Below are 20,121 nucleotides of genomic sequence, written 5' to 3' on the forward strand. Positions count from 1 at the left end.
ACACACACACCCACACCCACACACACACACATTTCTTAATCACCAGCACGAGTGTCTCCCACAGAATGATGGAACGCATAAAACTGCCTCGGATTAAGCCCTTTCCTGACCTCCCTTAATAGAATTATGTTAATGTGTTAAAATTAATTAAATTGGCTTTATTAAGCGAGGCAAGTAGAAGCGAAGAGGAGCTGAAATGCCTCCCCCCTCATTAAAAGGGGGGAAAGAAACAAATGGATTTTTTTTTTTTTGGGATCCACGTTTCCTGCGGATTTTCGCCCGATTCCAGAAAACACCACGAAGCTTTTAATCTTCTCCCAAACGCTGGTCCAGCAGAGATGAGGAGGAGGAGGAGGAGGAGGGTCAGGGGTCGCTAACACGTCCTGCTTTCGGCTTTGGGGGCCTAGAGACCCTGTGCTATGAGACCACGACGCAGGGGGCGGCCTGGGCGTCAATCAGACCAAGTTTTAGCAGCGTCTCGGGCGTCAGCTGCGAACGGCTGACTCACTCGTGCGTTCGAGTGGCGAAGGGACAAGTTGTAGGCGGGCGAGGAGACAGGCAGGAGCGGGTGACAATCCAGGCTCGTCTGCTCGCCATCTGCCCCACCGCCTCTGCTGGTTGGTCACCCTCAGTTTCCCCTTGGCCTTGAGCAGGAGGGGCTTTCAGCTCGGCTACACATCCACGGAGCCTAGGCCCTCCGGTCAAACGAGAAGAGAGGGTGAGAAGTTGAGATGACGGGCTTGAGCTTCACGGGATCAAGCCTGACCCAAACCAGGAGTCGAGTTGGACTCCGCGAAGGGGGAAACATCTCTAGCTTTTCCACCTCGCGTTCTCCGCCCTCCCAGATAGTAAGGAGTCAAAGTAACTTGACTCCGCTAGCCGTTGTCAGCTATAGGGATGGATGGCGCCCACCTCCGCTTCATTTATTTATTTTATTTATTTTAATTCTATTTATATCCCGCCCTTCTCCGAAGACTCAGGGCGGCTTACAAGCTTAGCAGTAGCCTTCATTCTATGTATATTTTATTTATTTTAATTCCATTTATATCCCGCCCTTCTCCGAAGACTCAGGGCGGCTTACAAGCTTAGCAGTAGCCTTCATTCCATGTATATGCCTGCTTATTAGGGCTTTCACACACACACCCAAGCGGCATTATTACAAAGTCAGCTTAATTGCCCCCAACAATCTGGGTCCTCATTTTACCTACCTCGGAAGGATGGAAGGCTGAGTCAACCTTGATCCTGGTGGGATGCGAACCTGCACTAATTGCAGGCAGCTGGTGTTACTTAAGGAGGCATTAGCCCACTGCTCCACCAAGGCTCTTGACCGTCGAGCCGTCGTCGTCCGAAAACGTTTCCCCGGTCGTGACGTTGCGGCGCGCTGTTACCTTCCCGCCCAAGTGGTCCCTATTTACCTACTCGCACTTGCCTCCTCTCGAACTGCTAGGTTGGCAGGAGCTGTGAGGGGAGGACAGGAGCTCACCCCGTCCCGTGGCGCTCGGGTCTCGAACCTGGGCTGCCAGATTTCCAACCAACAAGACTGATGTCTTAACCGCTGAGCTGCCGCGCCGCCTTTCCCAGGTAGAGCAGACAGGAAATGATCTAATTCTGCTTCATGGTAGGGCTACGTCAACAGAATCTTGCAAGGCTTGAAAGGACCATCCCCCCCCCACCTTCTCCTCTATAGCTCCAGAAGCTTGGGAGGGTCCCTTCTGTGTCTTTTTTTCTCCACCCCTTATGCCGCTCGGGGCTCTGCCACCTCTTATCTGATCGTTCCTAGCCAGCCTTTCTTTGCCCCCGTCTCTCAAGGTCTTTCTCACGTATCAGTGAAGGACAGAAGATCCTGGTTATGGAGAAGAAGCTAAGATCTCTAGGATCAACCGAGCATCCTGGACAACTTGAATTCCTCCTGGGGAAGGTCTTCCCACCCGCCACGTTCGATATTGCCGCTTCTTCCTCCCAACAAGCCGAGCCGTTTTATTGACCATCCCTGATCATCATCTCGTTGCCCTCTAGGGAGCAGAACCCGCTAAGGTTGTGGGAGTTGTGAGAACAGGGGCCTTTCCACCCCTCTCCCGACTCCAGTCTTTGTGGTTTGGGGGGGTCCCTTGGCCCACAAAACACCCTGGGTGGCTTGTGGTCCTCCCCTCTGTGTGATGTCACAGTGCAACCAGCGAGCGCTTGGTTACCACCGGGTTGCATCTTGCGTCTCCAGGCGACAAGAAGGGGCGGCCGCCTCTGGTCTCCACTGATTCCCTTCCGGGCCTCAATTTGGCCTGGTGTGCGCAGAGCCTTTCTCTGGGGGAGAGGAGCATGGAACACAGGTATCCGCCGCCACTCAAGGCTTCTCTCGTGGGCCTTTGCTCCCCTTACCCGTCCGTCCTTTCGCGAGAAGTTAACTTCCCTCCTAATTCTTCTTTACCGTCGCGTCAGGACAGAATAGCAGCGTTGGAAGGGACCTTGGAGGTCTTCTAGTCCAACCCCTTGCTCTAGCAGGAGACCCTACGCCATCTCACCCAGTCTCTTCTTGAAAGCCTTCAGTGATGGAGCAGCCACGACTTGCGGTGGCAAGCGGTTCCACTGGTTCATGGTCCTCACTTGTTAGGAAGTTTCTCCTTAATTCCAGGTTGCTTCTCTCCTCGATTACTTTCCCTCCGTTGTTTCTTGTCCTGCCTTCTGGTGCTTTGGAGACTAGGGTGGAAAAAAACCCCCCTCTTCTTTGGGGCAGCCCCTCAAATACTGGAAGTCTGCTCTCGTGTGTGTGTCTTCCCTCCCCCGTCCCCCCAAGTCCTTCTTTTCATTAAACTGGGACTCAGCCCTGCTGCCCTCTTGATCCCTTTTTGCGACCCTCTCGACAAGCGAGGTCCACGGGGGGGGGGGCTGTGGGGCTGACTTTCACAACTGCCGTGACTCACTTCAGAAGTGCGGCAAGAACGGTCGCGAAACGGGGCAAAAGCCACCCAACAGGATGTCTTGCTGAGCCAGAGAAAATTGGGGGGGGGGCTCAGCGGCCGTCGTAAGTGGAGGACTGCCTGCCCAGAGAGGAACCTTCACTGGGAAACTCTCTCTCTCTCTCTTGAACTTCAAAGGACCCAGACTGGGAGCCAGGACTTGGCTAGGGCCGACCCAGGGCTCCACACACATCCCCAGAGAAACAACCAACAACAACAACTTGCCTTTGGTGGCTGGTGGGCTGCTGGATGGGTGGGCAGGCGCTCCAAGCTATTTGCGTTCACGTGGGGGCTTATGTAATTGAGCATCCCAGCCGGGATCAGAGCAGAGATGAGGCAGAAAATAGGAAAAGCTATTAAAAGCTGAGAAGACTCGATTTCGTTTATGCTGAGGGCAGCTTTCTGCTCCTTTCGTGTACGGCCGTTGAACAATCATAGGTGAAAAAGGCCACCCTAGGCTGGTGGGGTGGGGGTTTTAAACGGGGCCAGGCCTTGGGAAATGTATAACTTCATAGAACCAAGGATGTTCCCTAGTTTGGGTCACGAAACGTCTGCCGGGAAAGCAAGCCAGCTCAGGGAGCCCCAAGGAGCCCCACAGGACCAAGTGATGGTCACTGGGACGCCTTGGATAAAGACCCAGCTCTTGAGGAAAGCTCTTACCTTGAGAAAGACCTCGCCGGCAGAATGAGTGAGAGGGCGGGGGGCGGGGGGATGGATAGAGAGAATAGAGAAGGAAGGAAGGAAGGAAGGAAGAAAGGAAGGAAGGAAGGAAGGAAGGAAGGAAGGAAGGAAGGAAGGAAGGAAGGAAGGAAGGAAGGATGGATTAGAGAGAGACTAGAGAGGATGGACAAATGGCTGGATGGATTGGGAGATAGATCAATAGAGAGATGATGGGTGGATGGTTGGATAGATAAATAGATGATGGACGGATGGATGGATGAATGCTTGGATGGCAAGGCAGAAATAGAGAGATGATACAGATGTATAGAGAGGATTGATGGATGGAGAGATAGATAAATAGATGGTGGAGATACAGATAGATAGAGAGGATGGATGGATGGATGGATGGATGGATGGATGGATGGATGGATGGATGGAGAGAGAAATAGAGAGATGATGGAACGAAGTGGATGGAAGCCTGGTTACAGCAGTGATGGGAGCACTGAAGGACCAGGCTGGGGACACATTTTGTAGAGAAAATCTATGTGGTCACTTGATGTCACACAACCCATCTTTTACCTTCTCCGACACCTTTCCTTTCTGGGTCCCGCTTTGTAAGCGACAACTTCCTTCAGGTCACTTCTTGTCTCCCTGTCCAACACCCCCCCCACAACTTCACTCACTCTGCCTTTTTTTCTCTCAACGACCTCCCCTCCCCCTTTCTGAGATCAGCAGCGATCAGGACCGGGGACGGCTCACCCCCTCTCCGGATGTCATTGTCCTCTCCGACAACGAGGCCTCCAGCCCTCGCTCCAGTTCCCGCATGGAAGAGCGGCTGAAGGCAGCCAATCTGGAAATGTTCAAGGTACATCGAGGCAGAGAACAAGGCGGCGCAGGGAGCACATTCGCAAGAGCGGGCGGAGGGTCTTGTGGCTTGCCTAAGACCCTCTTCCCTGGATTGGGTTGGGCCCCCCAGACCACAGCAGCCTCTTAAAACCTGCTAAGGGGAGCCGGGGTGGGGTGGGGGTTGTTTCCCCGCTGGGTGCTCTGACCGGCGAGCCCTGGAGGAAAGTTGCCCTCCGTCCTCACCTCGTGGCCTCCTTTCTGCAGGGGAAAGGGGTGGAGGAGAGGCAGCAGCTCATCAAACAACTCCGGGATGAGTTGCGACTAGAGGAAGCCCGGCTGGTGCTGCTGAAGAAACTACGGCAAAGCCAGCTGCAGAAGGAGAACGTGGTCCAGAAGGTGAGGCGGCGAGCGCCGGTCAGCCTGGCCTTCCCTCCCGTCCACACCTCAGTTGGCCAGGCCTGGCCAGCCCTGTTTTATGAACCCAGAAGAAGGGCCCAGAGATGGTTTCCTCTCCCAGCGCAAAACTCCTCGCGTTCGGTTTAGCCCAGGGGTCTCCAAACCCAGCAACTTTTAAGGCTCGGCAGACTTGCGACTCCCAGAATTCCCCAGCCAGCTGTGCAGTTAAACAAGGTTGCACATACCTGGTGTATTAACTCTGCCAGCTGGGGAATTCTGGCAGTTGAAGTCCTCCGGTCTTAAAGTTGTCAAGTTTGGAGACCCCTGGTTTAGCCGAAAACCACATGGACACCTAATTCTACTTGTCCCCTCTTGCCAATCAAATTCTCCCTGGCCAGGTGGGTAGCATCACTCATCTCGCTGCGAGCTGATCAAGAAAAGTTTATATTCTCTGGAAGATCTTCCAAGAGACCTCCCCCTCTCTTTTTAATCCACTGTCTTTCTCATTTTTCGAATAATCCTCCGTCTCTTTCTTTCCACCCTCGGCCAGACTCCGGTTGTCCAGAATGCAGCGTCTATAGTCCAGCCATCTCCTGCCCACGTCGGACAGCAGGCTCTGTCCAAACTCCCCTCCCGACCTGGAGTTCAAGGGGTTGAGCCCCAAAACCTCCGAACATTACAGGTAAGAGACCTCCAGGAAACTCTTAATTCTAGTCCTGCCTTAGGCCAGAAAGGCAGGTGGCTAACTAAGCAGGGTCCAGCCTGGGCAGTCTTGGGATGGGCAACTCCTGGCACCGCTGAGTTGGAGTGGGAAGTTGAAAAAACTAACCCAGCAATAGCTGTCTGGCTCTTGAAGGACTTAAACTTTCTCTTGCTCCTTGGGACAGGGTCACAGTGTCATCCGATCGGCCACCAACACCGCCCTTCCCCACATGCTTATATCCCAGCGCGTCATTGCCCCCAACCCCACGCAGCTTCAAGGACAGCGCATCCCTCCCAAACCAGGCCTGATCCGCAGCACCACGCCCAACATGAGCCCTGCTATCAATTACCAGCCAGTGAGTGACGAGAAGTCTTCCCGTTTGGAGAGAAAGGGATGGAAACACAAAGGAGAATAGAGAAGGGGATGGGAACGCAAAGGAAAAGAGAGAAAGGGATGGAAATGCAAAGCAGAAAAGAGAGAGAGGGATGGAAACACAAAAGGAGAAGAGAGGGATGGAAACACAACGCAGAACAGAGAAAAGGATGGAAACACAAAGGAGAAGAGAGGGATGGGAACAGGAAAAGAGAGGGATGGAAGCAAAGCAGAAAAGAGAGAAAGGGATGGAAGCACAAAGGAGAAGAGAGAAAAGGGAGGGATGGGAACACAGGAAAAGAGGGATGGAAACAGCAGAAAAGAGAGAAAGGGATGGAAGCACAAAGGAGAAGAGGGATGGGAACACAGGAAAAGAGAAGGATGGGAACACAAAGGAGAAGAGAGAAAGGGATGGGAACACAAAGGAAAAGAGAAAGGGATGGGAACACAAAGGAGAAGAGAGGGATGGGAACACACAGGAAAAGAGAGAAAGGGATGGGAACACAAAGGTGAACAGAGAAAAGGATAGAAACACAAAGGAGAAGAGAGAAGGGGATGGGAACGCAAAGGAGAAGAGAGAAAGGGATGGGAACGCAAAGGAGAAGAGAGGAAGGGATGGGAACACAAAGGAAAAGAGAAAGGGATGGGAACACAAAGGAGAATAGAGAAGAGGATGGGAACACAAACGAGAAGTAAGGCTGGCGCCCACTAACGTAGGGCCAGACTTTGAAGTTGTGTCTTGTCTCTCCTCCCCCTCCCCTCCCCCAGCCGTCCTCCTCGGCCGTGCCCTGCCAGCGAACCAGCTCCTCCGCCATCTATATGAACCTCGCCTCCCACATCCAGCCCGGGACGGTGAACAGGGTGGCGTCCCCCCTGCCCAGCCCTAGCGCCATGAATGACGCCGCCAACTCCCAGGCTGCCGCCAAGCTCGCCCTGCGCAAGCAGCTGGAAAAGACTCTGTTGGAGATCCCGCCCCCCAAGCCCCCCGCCCCCTTGCTCCACTTCCTGCCCAGCGCGGCCAACAGCGAGTTCATCTACATGGTGGGACTGGAAGAAGTGGTCCAGAGCGTCATTGACAGCCAAGGTAAAGGAGGCAGGGCGAGGGAGGCGCCCTTCATCAGGCACCAGACTTGAGCTGGAAGAAGTCCCAGATTTTATTTTATTTTATTTATTTATTTATTTATTTTATTTTATTATTTTATTTAATTTATTTAATTTTATTTTATTTATTTTATTTTATTTTATTTTATTTTATTTATTTATTTTATTATTTTATTTATTTATTTTATTTATTTTATTTTATTTTACTTTATTTTACTTTATTTATTTTATTATTTTATTTTATTTATTTAATTTAATTTAATTTTATTTATTTTATTTTATTTTTTTATTTATTTTATTTATTTTATTTTACTTTATTTATTTTATTTTATTATTTTATTTTATTTTATTTATTTATTTTATTTATTTTTGGGGGGGACTTATATGCCACCCTATCTCCCAAAGGACTCAGGGCGGCTAACAACAATAAAAGCAACAATACTAAAGTTAAAAGAAATTAAATAAAACAGCCCCCAAATAAATAATTTTAGCTTCTGGTTCCCCAGCGGCCCTTTGTGGGTCATTGCAGGAGGAAATCCAGCAACGCTCCCAGTTTTTCCCTAAATTAGCTCACCGCTAGCATTTCGCTAAAGCCCCTTTGATCCAGTGCCGAAGGCACCAAGCTAGGAACCAGGAGACAGTGAGTTCTAGTCCTGCCTTAACCATGAAAATGAGCTGGGTGACTTTGGAGCAGTCACCAGGAAACGGTGAGATCTAGTCCGGCCTTAAGCGTGAAAGCTGACTGGTTGGCTTGGGGCCAATCCCCAGGAGACAGCGAGTTCTAGTCCCGCCTTAGGCATGGCAGTGAACTGGGTGACTGTGGGCCAATCACTAGCAAACGGTGAGTTCTAGTCCCGTCTTAGGCACACACACAAAAGCAGCTGGGGGGCTTCGGGCCAGTCCTTCCCCCTCCGCCCAGCCCACTCGGCAGGATTGTGTTTGTAGGGAAAAGAGGAGGAGAAAGGAGTAGTGAGTAGGTTAGGGTTATTAATTAAAAAAAAATAATAATAAAGGCGGGCTTCATTGCTTTCCTTGGATAATTGGGCCTCCTCCTCCTTCCCCCCCACCCCCAGGCAAAGGCTGCGCCTCCCTCCTCCGAGTGGAGCCCTTCGTCTGCGCCCAGTGCCGCACGGACTTCACCCCGCACTGGAAGCAGGAGAAGAACGGGAAGATCCTCTGCGAGCAGTGCATGACCTCCAATCAGAAGAAGGCCCTCAAGGCCGAGCACACCAACCGGCTGAAGAACGCCTTCGTCAAAGCTTTGCAGCAGGAGCAGGCAGGTCGAGGGGCCGTGGGCTGGGGGTGGGGGGGGGCGTGAGCAGGCTGAGCGTGCAAAACATCCCCCACCCACCCACCCCCGTTGCACGAGGCCTGGGTTTTGTTTTTTTGTTTTTTTGCTGAGCGGCAGGAGAGGAAGGGGGGAGGGAAATGTCCTCGGCTGCGGCTGGCCGTGGGCTTCGCCCGCACAGACTGGGTGGCGACGGTCTCCCTCCCGCCTTCCCCAGGAGATCGAGCAGCGGCTGCAGCAGCAGGCCACCCTCTCGCCCACCACGGCCCCGGCCAGCGTGGCCAGCGTCAGCAAGCAGGAGAGCATCATGAGGCATCACACACTCCGTCAGGTGAGGCCCCCCTCGCCCGCCTGGCCCCTTTGCCCACCTGGAGGAGGGCCCAGCCTGCCTCTGCCACCCAGTTCCGTGGCTGGCTCAGATGCCCCTTCAGTCAAAATGGCGTTGGGTTTAAGGGCTGTCCCACAACTGACTTTGGGCTCCCTCCTTCCCTCCCTCCCTCTTTTCTTCCTTCAATTTCTTTTCCTTCCTTCCCTCTATTTTCCTTCCTTTCCTTCCCTCCCTCCCTCCTCTCTTCCCTCCCTCTCTTTTGCCCTTCCTTCCTTCCTTCCTTCCTCATCCCGATTATAGGGACTCTGGCAGCTTAACAATTCCAATACTATCTTAACACAACACAAAGCATTTTAAACGCAATGAAGGCATCCAGCATAACTACACTTCTTCCTTCCTTCCTTCTCTCCTCCCTCCAGGCCCCCCAGCCTCAAAGCTCCCTACAACGCAGTTTGCCCACCTCCGCTCGTTCCATGCTGTCCAACTTCGCACAGGCACCGCAGCTCCCCGTCGCTAGCGGTCTCCTTGGGATGCCAGGTAACCGGGCCGAATTGGGGCTGGAAGGAGGTGGGTGGAATTCAGCCACAGAGCCAGGCCCCCAGCCTTCTGCTGGAGATGCTTCAAGCTAGAGCCCACCTGAGCTTCATCATGCCGGAGACACAGAACAGTCCACGCTCCGGACTGTTTCCCAGTCTTTGTTCCATGGTTATTACAAACACCAGACTGGGAATGTCCCAAATTCGGGAAGGTCTGGAAAAACCCTTGCTCTTTTTGTGTCGACGATAAGCTCACATTCTCCACAAGACCAAATCAGGATTTCCCAAACCCAAGGCTATTTTTTTTTTGTAAACTACTACATTTTGCTCGTACAAACCTAATTTTCTATCTCTAGAGGGATAGATTTTTTTAAAAAAAAAACCTTTGGAAACCATAAATCCAAAGATTTAATGCGGCTGTTTCCTCCCTTATCTCTTTCATGTTCGGTTCTGAAGCTCTAGAATTAGCATTTGCCCCTGAATCCTTGAAGGAAGCAAAGACCCAGCCATGTGGTCCCTCCGCGTGGCTGATAGCCACACCTGTTAGCTTGAACCTCCAGCTGCAGGGGCAGGCTAAACCCTCCACCCAATTCCCAATTCTTCTGTCCTCCTGGAATGCTTCTTCAAAGCTTCTGCTCGATTTACATTCCGTATGTCCTGCCTTAACCGCATTTTTTCCCCGTCTCGCTTGGTTTTCTTCCCACTGCCAAGAAAGACAAGCTCACCTTGAAATGTTTTCCTTATAAACTCTGAGATGGCTAGGTGAGGAATTTTCCAGAACCTCCCAAAAACTGATTTTATCTTCCCCCCCCCCCCATCTCTCCAGGAGTCAACATCGCCTACCTGAACGCTGGGATGGGCGGCCACAAAGGGTCCAGCTTGGCGGACCGGCAGCGGGAATATCTCCTCGATATGATCCCTCCGCGCTCGATATCGCAATCCATCAGTGGGCAAAAATAACACCAGCCCTGCCCCCCCCTCCTCATGACTCCCCATCTGCGCCCACCCCACCCCCCTCGTCCGTCGCATGCAGTGCCTGTACTGGTGCCTACCACGGAGGGACAGACCCCAGAAAACATTGGGAAAAAAGAAGAGAAAGAAAAGCAAAAATGAAGACGAGAAAACTTTCACACAACCCGCCCTCTTCGCAACCGTCTCGCTCGCACCCCTGTACCTGAGCCGCCCCACTCTGGATTTTGTTTTTGGGGCGGTGGGAGCCCTCAAGCCCTTTCCTGCTCCCCCCTCCCATGTCAGAACGCATCAGCCGGGACCCCCTGGCACCATGCCCGTGTGTTTCCCGTTTGTTTTTAACGCACTTTCTCTTTTCTCGTTTTGTTCGGGTTTTCTGTCTGTAATGGCAACTTGTAGAATTTTTAACGGCTGCTTTTTTTTCTCTTTTTTTTTTTAACGCCTTTGGCTTTTTCACTCTCGAGGGAGGGATAAAAGTTGACCACCTCGAGAGGATGGGATTCCTGGAGTCTCGGAACGGGTTTTTTTCCCCATCCTGGTCGTCCCCCCCCCCAAAAGGAGGGATCGGCGAGGGGGGGAGGATGACAACGTTTGCCCCTCTCCGGAGCTTGAAGCCAACCCTGGTTTGGGGAGGGGGTGTCAAAAAAATCCACGAGAAGGCTGCTTTTGGAGACGGGAAGACCAGCCAGAGTGGAAACCAAAGGTTTTTTTGTGTTTTGAATCGTCCACGCTAGGAAGATGAAACTTCCGCAAGCCGGAGATTTCTTCGACCCTCGCCTCCGTGCGTTGGCCAACATCCATCTGGGCCAAAGAAAAGATCCAGGGACCCTGGATCTTTGCCATCCCTTCCAGCCGTTAGATGCCGGAGGCAGGAAGCCTCTTCCCCCTCGCCAATTCCTTTGCCCGTCGTATTCGCCACTCTGCTTGTTGTTTTTTTTCCTTCTCTGCTTCGCCCGCCCAGGAAAGTTGTTATTTCCCACGCAGCGGCGATCGGGAACGTGAGAACACCACCTGTTCTCGGGCCCAGACTTTCCCTCCTCGCTCCCAATGATTAACCCTGGGATTCTTGGGACCACCTCGGCCATCGGTCCCCCTCTGAAAAGGCCGCCAACTCCAGAGAGGGACACTCTGCTCCTTTATCGCCCGTCCAACCTCTTCAGCACTTACAGCACTTACATCTACGGGAGGCGGCAGGAAGCTTTGTCTGGATGGGACCCAGAAGAGACCCAAGACCTGGATTTTGCACCCCCCCATCCCGACGCTCCTTAAAATCCTCGGGACGAGTCAGAAAAGCAGAGGCACCATCCCGGCATCTAAACCCGGACAGCCCCGACGCGCCGCTCCGGGCCTCCCCTTCCCCAAATTTGTGCAATTCTCTAGCGAGCCAGCTTCGCCACGTGGCAGCCTCAAAGGCCTCGGCGATGGTTTTGTTTTGTTTCGAACGTGGCATTTTTTAAGTCCCCCCCCCTTGCCCCTTCTCCCGGCTCGCCCTAGGCGCCCCCCTCCTTACTACTCTTTCCCTGGGGCTTTCTCTGTTGTGGCTCCAACTGGCAAGGGGGGGGTGTCGCCAAGGACCCGCCTTAATTCAGTGGGTCACGTAGGTTAAGATTTTGGGGTTATCAGTTTGGGTTGGATATTGTGCTGATTTTCTTTCCTTCCCTTCCTCCCATCCTTGTGTCCCTTCCTTCCTTCCTTCCTCTCGCATAATCTTTTTTTTCTTTTCCTTTTCGGTGATGTAGGAAACGTGCAATAATTTTTGCTCAAGTATCCCAAAAAAAAAAAGTTTCCAAAAAAGCCGCCTGTTTGAATTTAATGCCAAGAAATTAGCCAAAATAGATGGGAACGTTGCTAGACGGAGGACTGATTTTCTGGCAGGGTCTTAAATTGACCTGCCCACCCATCTCTGTTCCCTTTGGAGCACTCTTCAGAAATTTGATTTCTCACTGCCCCCCCCCCCCCAGTAAACCTAAGCTCTTTCCTACCCCCTCCCCTCCTCTTTATTTTTCTCTTTATCTCTTTCTGTCTATTTTTGGGGATGTAATATAGAAAAATACCTTTTTTTTAAATTTCAAAAGAAAAAGGTACAGAGATTAATATGCTGGCTTCCATTTCTTTCTTTGGGGGGAGTGGGGGGGGTTACTGTTTAGTTGTAGCTGCTTTGTGAATTATGCCGAGCTTCTGTTTTGTTTCCTTGTTTATATTTTTATTTTATTTTATTTTGTACGTTAACGGTTCCGTCGGGAGAACGGGGAGGGGGGGGAGAAGCCATCCTGCCCCCCCCTTAAATTTCCTCCCCTGTCCTTCGCGCCCCTCCCTCCACGAAAGTTTCTCTTTGCTTATAAACAGTAACCTTGCTGCCGAAAAAAAGGAAAAAAAATACCCGTTATAACAAGGACTCGTTTGTTGTATATAAGCTATTTCTTGACACGTTAAAGAAAAGGAAGAAAAAAAAAACCAGAGAAAAGAAATGGAAAAAAAAGGAAGGAAGATGGGGTGGGGGAAGAGGGGAGGGAGAAGACAACGAAACAAAAAGTTGTACATTGTATAGAGAAAAATCAAAACCGCAAAAAAGAGACAGCTTAGCCATGGATATTGTGACGTTTGTCGATGTCCTTTTGTAGTGTGAACTCCTTTGTGTATGACATTAAAATGTGCAAAAAGTGGTTTCCTGGGGAAGGGGGGAGGGCTGAAGAGGGATGGGCAGCTCCCGTCCACCCATGCACCCCCTTTTCAGCTCCCCTCCCCCCCCCCAAAAAAGCTGAAATGGACTTGGTGGCTCTTAGTTCCCACAATGGTGCCTTTTCATCTTCTCGTACCCCCAGGACACACACACACAACACCCCAACACAAGGCTGGCCTGAGTTCTGCTCCTCTTAAGTCCACCCTAGATTTTATTTTTCAGTTGGGGGGGGTTCCTTGGGGGTGAGGGCGAGCACAACCAACAAGTATTACCACGGATCTGAACGATTCAACTGTAAATTTGCACTGATTGTAAAAGATGCTTTGGCTTTGGGACAAAGCTTCTGGTTTTTGACCTTGGCCAAGGAGATCTTTGAAACCTCCCTTCCGATCTTCTCACCCCACCCCAGAGATGGAGGTTTGGTCTTTTGGGTGTTCCCCAGAAGGGAATCTTCTGGTGTTACCTTCATCTCCATTTTGGATAACTCAACTCATCTTCTGCCTTGTCAACTTTTCATCTTTTTTTTTTTTTTGGTGGAACGCTTGAGAAGAACGTCTTCACCCATCTTCTTTCTTCCTTGGTAGATCTTTAGAGACGATCGCAGTTATGGCTTCACCCGCATTCTTTCTTCCTTGGTAGAACTTTCCAGAAGATCACCATCACAGCGACGTTAAGCTCTCAGCCTCTTCTTTCGTTGCAGTCTTGGCATTTCAACACCCTTAGTTCCATCTCTTGATGGGCCAGGCGTTCCAGCATTCAAGATGGCTCCTTCCTGCCTTCTTCTCATCCCCCACCCCAAATTCTTTGCCTGTCAACCACCGCTTCATTTTATTAGGTCGGGTTGAAGCTTTGGAGACGACCGGCTATCAAACATGGAAGAACTTGACTGTGTGAGACTTCTGGGAGTTGAAACCCATCCATCTTAAGTGGTTGAGGAATTCTGGGAGTTGAGGTCCACCCGACATCAAGTGGTTGGGGAATTCTGGGAGTTGAGGTCCACCCGACATCAAGTGGTTGGGGAATTCTGGGAGTTGAGTTCCATCCACCTTAAAAGGCACGTTTGAATATTTTGAGAAGGTTGAGAAACGCCCAACTTGGAAGGTCCTAAAGAAGCCGACAGAGAAACGTCTGACCATTCTTGGACTTTTGCCAAACGGCTGGCAACCCCTACCTTGGTCTTATTTTGGTTTCAACCAGTAGCTTCTTCCTGTTGCAGACGTCGGGTCTATTTTGGGGCGGGGAGAAAGGAGCTTTGGGACAAACCCCCTCCCAGGTCACATCTCCAGCTTAACTTGGGAACCACTCGGCAAATTGTAAGGTGGAAATAGTGGGGTGGAGGTCTAAGGGGCAGCACGGCTGGGGGAGGGGAGAGAGAGAAGGAAACCAGCCCTTTTTGCACCATTTTAAGAGGGGTTTTTAATTTCTTTTTTTTTTTTTTTTTTCTTTTAAAAAATTTTTTGGCCTTGTGTTTTTGGATCCGGTTTAAAAGGCGATGATGAAAGGAGGATTAAACAAACGAACGAAAGAAAGTTGTTTAAACATTGCCAATTGATTATGCAGTGACCTGATTAAAATAATGATAATAATAATAATAAGCTAATTTTTGGAGAAAGGATTAAAAAAAAAACTTTGTAATATTTATCACTTCCAAGCTATGTTTAATAAAGAAAGGAATGGTTTATACATTTTGATGTGGCTGCTTCGGCGGCTGGAATAAATTCTTCTCTCGTTTCAGCTCTCTGCCGCATCTTAACAGCCACTGTAAATCTACAGGCGGTCCTCGACTTAACAGCCGTTCACTTACTGACTGTTGAAAGTTGCCACGGCACTGAAAAAGGGGGACTTACGACCCCTTTCCACACTTAACGACCGTCGCAGCATCCCCCTGGTCACGTGATCAAACTTCAGAGGCTTGGAAACTGACGTGTACTTAAGACAGTTGCAGTGATCCCCTCTTGCAACCTTCTGACAAGCAAAGTCAATGGGGGGGAATCCAGATTCGCTTAGCGACCGTGTGATTTAACTGTGGCAAGGAAGGTCGTAAAAAGACCCCAACGACCCCCAGAATTGATAAAAAGGGATTTTCTTCCAGGCCCTCAAAAGTCTAACATCATCTTGGCCGCTAGAGAAATATTTTTAGCCGCTTCTTTCGCCACACACCCCCACGAACCCCAACCCGAAAAAACAGGCAGCCAAGAATAATTTTTTTTTAATTTTCAAAACGGTCAACAAAGTTTTCCCAGGCATTTACGAGTTCAAGGTTTTGTAACCTTCAGTGGCTAAGCGGGGGTGACTTTGCCACCAGACATACACGCCCCCCCCCCCAAAAAAAAGAAAATTCACAAAAGGAGGAAAAAAAGACCCTCGGCATCTAAAATTAGGAGTCCGCATTAAAATTTGGAGGAAAAAATATCCGAAAAAGTCCAATTCTCCCCCCCCAAAAAAAACCATCTTCCGTTTGCCTAAGAGGTTTTATTTTCCCATCCGTTTCTTCCTTCCAAAATACCTTTTAAAAAGAATTTCCCCCCCCCCTTAATTTGGGCAGCTTTTGTTCAGCTGTGAAATAATAAAAGTTGGAAGGGACCTTGGAGGTCATCTAGTCCAACCCCCTGCCACTGTGGATTTCCAAAACCTTCAATAATTTGAGGTTGGTACCATTTATTTTCCTTTCCCCCCCCCCCAAGAGGAAGTTGGTCATGAAGAGAGAGGTCCAGTTTGGATCCATATGTCCAGTTTCTTCCAGCTGGAATTTTAACAGTTCCAGGTTTCTCGGCTAGTTCGGTAGATTTTCCTCCGTTCTTCATTTATTTATTTATTTTTATTTATTTATTAATGGGACTTATATCCCGCCCTATCTCTCGAGGGACTCAGGGCGGCTAACAACAACAAAAATTATTATTTTTTTTTAATTTTAATTCCATTTATATCCCGCCCTTCTCCGAAGACTCAGGGCAGCTTTACAAACTTAGCAGTAATTAAAAGGTCTCTACAGTAAATTAAAAAAAAAATTTGCCTGGAATTTCCTCTTTTGCAGGGGTCCTTAGCTTCTCCATAACTCAAAAGAGTCCCCTTCCCCCATTTATTTATTTATTTATTTTTAATTTAATCTCCCAGGAAGACTCTGGCTGGGTCCTTTTAAAGCTTGCCTCCTTGTTCCGCAAACTTTTTTTTGTAAAGCCATTTTTTTTAAGATTCAAAAAGCCTTTGCTTATCTCATTGGTACTAGCCATTTTTTCCTCTCTTTATCAGCAGGGATTTCAAGGCCCATCTTAGGGATGCGGTGGCTCAGTGGGTTAGGACGCTGAGCTTGTCGATCAGAAGGTCGGCGGTTTGGCGGGTCGAATCCCGAGTGCCGCGTAGCAGAGTGAGCGCCTGTTACTCGTCCCAGCTTCTGCCAACCTAGCAGTTCGAAAGCAGGTAAAAATGCGAGTAGAAAAACAGGGACCACTCCGGTGGGAAGGTAACAGCGTTCCGTGCGCCTTTGGCATCTAGTCATGCCGGCCACATGACCACGGAGATGTCCTTGGACAAGCGCTGGCTCTTCGGCTTTGAAACGGAGATGAGCACCGGCCCCTAGAGTCGGAAACGACTAGCCCGCGTGTGCGGGGGAACCTTTACCTTTACCTTAAGGCCCATCTTTCCAGTCTCCCGCCAATTTTCAGCCCTCCTGAAGTATTTCAAGAGAAAGAGCAGGAAAATAAAATGGTGCCTGGATTTCGTTTCGGCTACCTACGTCTGACCCCCCCTCCCTCCCCGAGGATCCCTTGCTGATAAAATGGTTTCCCCTTTAAAGGGCAGACTTGGGGGGGGTGAAACACCCCCCCCGGAAGAGCTCTGCTGGGGAAACATGCCTACAGAGAAAGAAACGAGGGAAGGAACAAAGGAAGGAAGGAAAAAGATGGAAGGAATGTAGAAGGGGAAGGGGAGGAAGGAAAGAGCAAAGGAAAGCAGCATGGGAGAGGGATGGAGGGATGGAGAGAGGAAAGGGAGGGACAAGGAAGGAAGGATGTAATAGGGAGAGAAATAAAGGAGATAGAGAAGCAAGGAGGGAGGGAAGAATAGGGAAGGAGGGAGGGAAGGGATGGAGAGAGGGAAGGAGGGAGAGAAGGAGGGAAGAATGGGGAAGGAGGGAGGGAAGGGATGGAGAGAGGGAAGGAGGGAGAGAAGCAATGAAGGAGGGAAAGGGGAGGGAGGGAAGGAAGAGGAGAGGAAAGCAGCAGAAGGAAGGAAGGAGGGAGGGATGGACAAGGAAGGAAGGAAGGAGGGGGAGACAAGGACAGGGGAGAAAGGGAAGGAAAGAGGAGATGGGGAGAGAGAGAGAGAGGATAGGGAAGGAAGGAAGAAATCTTGACCATGAGCTACCACGGTTCCCTTGGGAGACACCTTGGGTCAACCATGCTGGATCTTAAAAACTCCCAACTCAGAGCTATGGACCATCCAAACTCCTCATGAGAATTCAACCAACGCTCCTTGGTGTTGACTCCGGCCCGGCCCTTGAACCCCTCTCCGTGCTTCCCTACGTGTCGGGAAGCACCTGCTATTTGAGGAAAACAAAGATCAAACTCATTTCAGCTTGGGGTGGGTGAAAGGAGAAACCCTAATTTTGCCAAAAGACATCCCCTCCGCTAACCAAAAAAGCACGCGAAGCGTCGTTCATCGCCACTTTTATCAAGCCTTACTAAGACCACACTTGGAATCTCACATCCAGGTTTGGCTGGCCACGACATATGAAAAAAGAAGCTGAGATCAACTTGGGGGCTAAAACAGCCTGCAAAGTTGGTCTAATGGTTTTCACGCTTGCCCGGGTTAATCCTCGCGTGAAACACCAAGAGCCTTGGTGGAGCAGTGGGCTAATGCCTCCTTAAGTAACACCAGCTGCCTGCAATTAGTGCAGGTTCGAGTCCCACCAGGCTCAAGGTTGACTCAGCCTTCCCTCCTTCCCAGGTAGGTAAAATGAGGACCCAGATTGTTGGGGGCAATTAAGCTGACTTTGTAATAATGCCGCTTGGGGTGTGTGTGAAAGCCCTAATAAGCAGGCATATACATAGAATGAAGGCTACTGCTAAGCTTGTAAGCCGCCCTGAGTCTTCGGAGAAGGGTGGGATATAAATGGAATTAAAATAAATAAAATAAAATAAATAAAACTCTTCGCGCATCGCCGAGCAGGCACAGCCTCTGATCTCAAGTTTGAACCTTTTTGACAAGCTGAGTTCTCCTCCTATCAAGCCTGGTTTCTCCTCTTCTTCTTCTTCTTTTTTTTTTTTTTTTTTTTTTTTGCAAACCAGCTTTTCCCGGAAACTTTTCCGAGGGTGGATTATGGAGCCGATAAAAGACTTTGCCAAGGAAACAAATCTTGTCTTCGGAGTTGCAGAAGAGAAATTTGGGGGCCGGGCAGGGGAGCATTTTTTATATTCTCGCTTAAGCAGGCTTGTTTTAAAAGTGTTAGGATTGAAAAGATGGTTTGGGGGGGGTGTCTCTCTTGGATTGTGTGAACCTATCAGCAACTTCCTTTGATCCAATGAAGATCGATCTAAGGCTATTTATAAAGAGCTTTGTTCTGACCAGATCAAATTCTGGTTGAATTCCCATTTCAAAGAAAGTGTAAGAATTGTAGCTGGGGATTTCAATATCCTCAGATTTTATCATCCCCTTTATTTTAATTATTCTTTTCAATTTAAAAGTTTCTGCCTATTCCTTCGTTTCTAGGAATTAAAACTGGATGAGAAGACCAAGTTTGCTTCCAACTCGATTATTCTGCTGTTCTGTTCTGTTCTTCTGTTTTATTCTGCTATTCTGTTTTATTCTTTTTTTCTGCTTTCTATTCTTTTTCATTCTGTTATTCTCTTTTATTCTTTTATTCTGCTACTCTCCTCTTCTGTTTTATTCTGTTATTCTGCTCTTCTATTAAATAACACTCAGACAAGAAACATAGGTGAATTCTGAATTCCTTCGTCAATTTTTGCTAATGTTAAAAAATATATATATAGGAGTTTCCAGATCACTCAGGAAAACTAAACCACGGTTTAGCAAACCTTGACTAATTTTACAAACCACGAGGATGAACTTGATTCCTTGAATCCTCTCCAAAACAGGTTTGTAAATGGACAACTGCCCGTGCACAACCGGCTAACTTAATGTTGTCATTTCGGTCAAATAACCACACTAAAATCTCCCCATTTGTGGGTGGCTGCACACTGACAAAAATACACAAAGACAACATTGTCTGGCTACCTACTGAAACAAACACTGAACAAGTTGTGCATGTTTTTATTTTTTTTTTATTTTTTTTCACTTCTTAGATCATTCTGAATAGCCTGGCTGAAAACGCAAAACGATCAGCCAAACGTTGGTCTCAGTAAGAAGACACTCCTCGTTTTGACACGAAGATGCTGGATTTGTTTGAACGCCAGTTCTTGAAAAACGTCTAAAAAAGCGAGGTTTTCTGCCCAAGATCCCAGCCCGAGTGGGAAATTAGCTCTGAAAACTTCTATTTTTCTATTTCCCTCTCGTTTTGCTCGATTTTGTTTCTTTTGCTCAATTGCCTCTTTGGAAACCCCGGTTAGCACATCCCATCCCTTTGCAAAGCCATTAAAAACCGCAATTAATTGCACAATAACCCTGAATTAAACGTCTCGTTTGGTCTGCCTTCGACCTTCAGGTCGGGCCCAAAATTTCATGCTAGATGTTGACGCGATAATAATGATGGATATACTTACCCCACTTTTGCAGAAAGAGCCCTAGCACCATCCAGCATCTCCACGGCAGCATCGCCTGCCAACGGCTGGCGATTTTTGTTCCCCAATAGCAATCCAAAACCCGGCTCAACCTGCAAAGTTTCTCTCTGGTGAATAATCCCTAAAGAAAGAGCGGGGGTCCCTGGCTCTTTGCCAGCAGCACCCCCCCACACACACCCACACCCCCTGCTCGGTTGCGCTAATTCCCCAATAAAATGAAAATATGAAGCCTTCGGCCTCAACTTTGTTGTCCCAACCTGGGTGCCTCCCTTTCTTTGGTGGACCCTCACCCCAAATTTTGAGACCCTCCTCAATCCAGCCTGGGGAAGCTAAATTGGCCAGCTGAAAAATCCCATTGTTCACCCTTTGTGACCACCGGTTTCATTGATATAATCGGAGCTGGGTGCGAGGAGGAGGAGGGGGGGGACTGGCTCTGTGAGGGGGGGGCAGAGCTACCCAATTGCCTTTGGCTTCAGAGCCCCTCCCTCTTTTCTCTCCCACCCCTCCCTCCCTCCCTCTCCCTCCCTTTTCCAACTTCCCAAGGCTGGGTAATTCAG

The 20,121-nt window shown here is 49.5% G+C and overlaps 1 protein-coding gene across 2 annotated transcripts in view; it reads left to right on the forward strand.

The window, feature by feature from the left end:
- GATAD2B (GATA zinc finger domain containing 2B) overlaps window positions 1-14,513 on the forward strand; it is a 31,419-nt gene extending 16,906 nt beyond the window's left edge. For both annotated transcript variants that reach the window (XM_083374787.1, XM_083374788.1), the window contains exons 3-11: window positions 4,344-4,476; window positions 4,722-4,853; window positions 5,404-5,535; window positions 5,741-5,911; window positions 6,697-7,012; window positions 8,103-8,305; window positions 8,535-8,648; window positions 9,065-9,182; window positions 10,008-14,513. In XM_083374787.1, coding sequence (XP_083230913.1) covers window positions 4,344-4,476; window positions 4,722-4,853; window positions 5,404-5,535; window positions 5,741-5,911; window positions 6,697-7,012; window positions 8,103-8,305; window positions 8,535-8,648; window positions 9,065-9,182; window positions 10,008-10,141 — 1,453 coding nt within the window. In that variant the 3' untranslated portion in view covers window positions 10,142-14,513. The remainder of the gene's footprint in view (window positions 1-4,343; window positions 4,477-4,721; window positions 4,854-5,403; window positions 5,536-5,740; window positions 5,912-6,696; window positions 7,013-8,102; window positions 8,306-8,534; window positions 8,649-9,064; window positions 9,183-10,007) is intronic.
- The last annotated feature ends 5,608 nt before the right edge of the window (window positions 14,514-20,121 follow it).

The sequence above is a fragment of the Vipera ursinii genome (genome assembly GCF_947247035.1).
Source record: "Vipera ursinii genome assembly, chromosome: 15".
Lineage (NCBI taxonomy): Eukaryota > Metazoa > Chordata > Lepidosauria > Squamata > Viperidae > Vipera > Vipera ursinii.